At 38.1% G+C, this 6,000-nt stretch overlaps 1 protein-coding gene across 1 annotated transcript in view; it reads right to left on the bottom strand.

The window, feature by feature from the left end:
• Nucleotides 1-6,000, bottom strand: part of CHKA (choline kinase alpha) — a 41,815-nt gene that overhangs the window by 21,158 nt on the left and 14,657 nt on the right. The window contains exons 3-4 of the mRNA XM_009996445.1: nt 1,714-1,717; nt 1,274-1,420 (exon numbers count right to left, since the gene is read on the bottom strand). Of these exons, the coding sequence (XP_009994747.1) occupies nt 1,274-1,420; nt 1,714-1,717 (151 nt within the window). The remainder of the gene's footprint in view (nt 1-1,273; nt 1,421-1,713; nt 1,718-6,000) is intronic.

Consider the following 6,000-nt stretch of genomic DNA (forward strand, 5'->3'; position numbering starts at 1 on the left):
AATTAACTTTTACACACTTTTCTTGTCTAACAATTCAACTTTCCCAACCAAAATACAGTGGTGTAGTCAAGCATTTCATGCTTTTTCAAAAACTGGAATCTTTTACATATTTCTAGTTAAGTTTTCTACCACTGGAAAGTTAATACCTCAAAGAGTGTAACAAAAAAACACTTTAAGGCTAGTTAAGTGACAGCATATAATGAGGTTTTTAATATTAAGTTTGGTCAAGGCAGCAGAAGCAGGACAAATGGGCTGAAACTTTCAGAAACAGTCATTCTCCAGCAGATATTGGATAAGTTGTTCAAAGCAAGTGACTGAGTACTGAAAAATATCAAATGAATGGATAATAAAACCAGACCCTCTAAGTCAAATAGAAACAATTGCCATCATCCAAATGTAATTTTATGAAGCTGCCATTTTCCTTACAGTTAAACACAATTATTTATCTGCAATATAAACAAGTGTATAGCAGAGATAGGTAAGATAAGATCTGCTGCGCAGTCCTATGGTAACAGCCTGTAAGCTTTAGAAAATATTGCCTTTACAAAATATTCTTGATTTTAATTCCTACACTTTTAACAAATTTGCCAACCACTTCTGTTAAGGTTTGACAAATTTCAATGATATTTACATTTTACTAATAAAATAAAAGTAACATTAGAAGAGTTTGAGAAACACCTGATTAAACTTCTGTACCAATTAGAGGCATATGAAATATTTAGGAAAGAATTATTTGGAACAAAATGGCTGTACAGTATTGATGATTGTGCTTCATTATTATTCTAACAATACAGATCAATTTTTCTAGCAACAAAATTACCCATGAGATCTAACACAACACTTGAGCACTGTACAAGTTCAACAGTTTCAACTTTTACCTAAGGTTTTTAAATGCTACCAAGACTAAAATGAAGCAGCTAGTTATGCCTAAGTCCTACACACTGTACAGAAGCAAACTTTAATCATTTTTCTTAAACATGGCAGTCCAAACTTAACAACATAAATGAAACATTACTGATCAAACAGACAGCACATGAGCCTTCAGCTGAAACACGCCAGTCAGGATCTGTATAGAAAGGAGTGTAAGTTCTAGACAATAACAAACTATAAAGAAAGCTGCCTTAAGCTACCAGTCTACCATACTACCACTAAAGTACATTCCCAACAGGATAAAGCAACATACACTTGCAGCGTATCACAAATAAAGACCTCCAAAGATAATGCAATTAAGTTACAGAATTCCTCCCCTTCCTAAAGCACTCTATGAACTCACCATCTGCAGGATTGCACCATATAAGCGCAGGAGAACTTTCCGTGGTTCATCTGCAACTGTCTCAATTGTATCAGGTAGTGAACACTGGAACAGCATGTTGCTGAGGCCACCTCTATCAAGAGAGAGAAAGATAAGTTTATCTCCTGACTTGGATGATCATGCAGGTTTTGTATTCTACAAATTAGAGGTGCACTATTCAACCTTTTAGTATCATTAACTGATCTACTCTCATACGAGAAAGTTTTCCAACATTATCAATTAGGCTTCAACAGAAAAATTGGCAGCTTTATGCTTCTTAATATATATTGATCCAAATTACAGCTCAAACTACAAACAAACATGTAATATGCAACAGGCACCTAAGATATGATGTAGATCTCTGCTAATTCAATTGTTTTCAGAACTTCTAGAAAGTGATGCTAGGATCTTGTCAGACATACCTGGCTGCACAAACAAGTAAACAGCAGAATAAGCTTAAAATCGTGCAGTGAGTATAAAACTCTAATTTTTCAGTAAGACCTAGTATCACTGGGATGGCAGCTACAAAGATTAGCTCAACAATTTTATCTGAGCATCACTGATAAAATTAATCTTATTAATGAGACTAATTTTCAATGTTGACATTTACAATTAAAGAAGTTATTTTAAATAAATTGCTCATGTATTTGTCTAAACTGAAGTCATGCTCAGAATCTTATCTGATAAGACACAGACTAGGCAGTCCTGTGCTTCAATAATTCAGGGGTTACACAAGCATGCTAGCTTTTCACATAATTACTGTTTTACAACAGTGTTCTTATAGGTAAAAGTGACAGCAATTCTCTTCTACAGGTTTATCAAGAGAGACAGAAACTAAATTAGAAATGCTAAAATTCTTGACTTCTAGTAGCTCAGACACATCTAACTCAACCCACATTTTCTTTGCTACTTTCTTCAACCTCTTCATTATCAATGTTAAATAACAAGTTTTCAAATTTCCCTTCTGCAATAGATTTTCCCCTATTACTTCTTCCTTTAAGAGAAAAAAAAAAAGTACTGAAACTTGTTTTATTTGCAAAACAGGAATGCAAATCAGCTCTACTGAAAATCACATCTGTCTCACCATTAAAAACCACACTTTTAAAACCAAATACAATCCAAATAGAGTAGCTAGCAGCAAAGTGATGAGATAGCACACATTTTAAAAGTAATTTTACTTGTAGCATGCTACATAACTTACTGCAGTAAATCTAGAATTTAAATAGTAGCACCTCTGTCATGCAATGTCCTTCACAAAGTAACAGTTTTTCGTAAAACCCAAACCACAAGTATTTAATGTTATCTTGCAGTGAGTTTTGATTTGAGTAATCCACAGCAGATCCAAGATGCAGTGGCTAACACACAGTTCTTAGTTCTAACTTGACACTCCTCTCAATGTTTTTTCAAATAATTTTTCTGGGATTTCTTACAACGCAGTGGGGAAGTAGAAAAGAACTTCTGGAGAAAGATCTACCAAGTAGTAGAAAACTTGTATCTATTTGCTGGGAGATGATACAGAGGAGGACTGGCGTGTGTATTCAAAGTCATCAGTTGAGCAGGAAAAAAGAAATTTCGAGAAAACAGCATAAAACATCACTTGTGCAATGTGCTCAAGAAGACAGAATAGAACCAGGTGGCTTGGCAGGCATCCAAAAAAGTATATTTTAGAGACAAGAGATAGGAAGTTATTTTGAACCAGGAAGGTGAACAGGTAGGAATAAACAGACAGATGGAAAGGATATCAGACTAAGAGCAAAGCAGATGCAATCAGAACATTGGTTAGTTCTAGGAGCTACATTTATGACTTTGTTTAAACTGTGCTAAACAGGGCTTTTTTTACTACCTTTTCTAAGACTCCAATATAGACTGCTGAAAATATCAATACTTAAATAGAACTAAACACAGTGAAACCTACTCTACAAAACCCACTGAACTAGAGCTCAAAATCCCATACAGTTAGTCACTTATTTAAACACATGCATAGCCTGTATACAGTGCATGAAAGCCCAGAAACTCTTCTTTTGTATACCTTTCCAGCCAAACAAAAGTATCTTACTGAGGCTGAACTCCACCCAACAGACTTTTCACTATAGTTAAGGTTCAAAAGTCACCTCTAAACAAGTTAATCCATTCAGGAGTCTAATAAAAGGTATTATTCTCCTAAACGGTTGGTAGACTCAACAGCTTTTATAAGGGTCAACAGGACATCTCACTCTTACGCAGATAAAGCCACCAATAGTCTACTACTGCAAATTACTTACAGGTAAGCCCTTCCAAAAGGGTCACCTATTTTCAAAGTTTCCCATAGCTTTTCCCAAATCACAGCCACAGCAATTAAAATGTGCTTTTCTACTTATATTCTACTTAGATGCAAATCTATTTATTTGCTCTGAAACAAGAAGGACTGGAGCTCTTCATCCTATGACACCAAATATATAACAGCTGTTCACAAACACGATTTGCACTAATACAGTCAAAGCGGCAATACTGACATGCACATTAGGGAACACACACCTGCTTGAATGTTGTGAAACTAGAATCAGCAAACCAATATGATACTGCGTTCTTCAATAAGAAAGCACACTCAGGACTCCAGGGGAGAAGCAGACAATCATATCCTTTGAAACTGTACATAACTCTACATTTGATTGAGTAGAAAAATCAAGTACCAGACAAGCAGCCAGTAAAAATTACTCTCTGAACTAGCACCGGTGTAACTAGCACACCAGAATGGCATTAAAAAAAAAGAGATTATTTAATTCGGCAAAGACGGCAAAGATCTCACGTTACATATGGCTTCTGGAACATCCTCAGTTTACATACTTCAGCTGCCAAGGTGCTGAGCCACAAGTACTTATTACTATCTATGCTAAAGTATTATTCACATCATCGATACACTGCATTTAACCACTAACTTATTCATTTCAGAACGGTTAGGGTCACACACACAAAAAAAAAAGGCACTTTTTTTTCCTCAGGAAGAAGGTCCGTATTCAGTGCAGCAGCACCTACCAGCTCCTGCAGTCTCCCCCCCGAGGGCCCGGGCACCGCAGAATAGAACCAGGTGGCTTGGCAGGCATCCAAAAAAGTATATTTTAGAGACAAGAGATAGGAAGTTATTTTGAACCAGGAAGGTGAACAGGTAGGAATAAACAGACAGATGGAAAGGATATCAGACTAAGAGCAAAGCAGATGCAATCAGAACATTGGTTAGTTCTAGGAGCTACATTTATGACTTTGTTTAAACTGTGCTAAACAGGGCTTTTTTTACTACCTTTTCTAAGACTCCAATATAGACTGCTGAAAATATCAATACTTAAATAGAACTAAACACAGTGAAACCTACTCTACAAAACCCACTGAACTAGAGCTCAAAATCCCATACAGTTAGTCACTTATTTAAACACATGCATAGCCTGTATACAGTGCATGAAAGCCCAGAAACTCTTCTTTTGTATACCTTTCCAGCCAAACAAAAGTATCTTACTGAGGCTGAACTCCACCCAACAGACTTTTCACTATAGTTAAGGTTCAAAAGTCACCTCTAAACAAGTTAATCCATTCAGGAGTCTAATAAAAGGTATTATTCTCCTAAACGGTTGGTAGACTCAACAGCTTTTATAAGGGTCAACAGGACATCTCACTCTTACGCAGATAAAGCCACCAATAGTCTACTACTGCAAATTACTTACAGGTAAGCCCTTCCAAAAGGGTCACCTATTTTCAAAGTTTCCCATAGCTTTTCCCAAATCACAGCCACAGCAATTAAAATGTGCTTTTCTACTTATATTCTACTTAGATGCAAATCTATTTATTTGCTCTGAAACAAGAAGGACTGGAGCTCTTCATCCTATGACACCAAATATATAACAGCTGTTCACAAACACGATTTGCACTAATACAGTCAAAGCGGCAATACTGACATGCATATTAGGGAACACACACCTGCTTGAATGTTGTGAAACTAGAATCAGCAAACCAATATGATACTGCGTTCTCCAATAAGAAAGCACACTCAGGACTCCAGGGGAGAAGCAGACAATCATATCCTTTGAAACTGTACATAACTCTACATTTGATTGAGTAGAAAAATCAAGTACCAGACAAGCAGCCAGTAAAAATTACTCTCTGAACTAGCACCGGTGTAACTAGCACACCAGAATGGCATTAAAAAAAAAGAGATTATTTAATTCGGCAAAGACGGCAAAGATCTCACGTTACATATGGCTTCTGGAACATCCTCAGTTTACATACTTCAGCTGCCAAGGTGCTGAGCCACAAGTACTTATTACTATCTATGCTAAAGTATTATTCACATCATCGATACACTGCATTTAACCACTAACTTATTCATTTCAGAACGGTTAGGGTCACACACACAAAAAAAAAAGGCACTTTTTTTCCTCAGGAAGAAGGTCCGTATTCAGTGCAGCAGCACCTACCAGCTCCTGCAGTCTCCCCGCCGAGGGCCGGGGCACCGCTCTCGGCTCAGGGCCGAGCTGCTGTCGCGCTGCAGCACCAGCCCCCTCGCACCACCACCCTCTCTCTCCAGGTCCGGGCGGGGGAAGGTTTGACGCAGCAAACCCAGGGCCTTCCGCTGCTTCCCGGGCCAGACTCTCCGCGCCGAGGCGCTGGATCCCCGCAGCAAGCCTCTCCGCGCCCGCGCGCGGACGAAGGGATGCCCGTACCGCCCCGAGCCCGGGCGGGAG

This window comes from Chaetura pelagica, unplaced genomic scaffold, assembly GCF_000747805.2.
Source record: "Chaetura pelagica isolate M959 unplaced genomic scaffold, ChaPel_1.0 scaffold74, whole genome shotgun sequence".
Classification (NCBI taxonomy): domain Eukaryota; kingdom Metazoa; phylum Chordata; class Aves; order Apodiformes; family Apodidae; genus Chaetura; species Chaetura pelagica.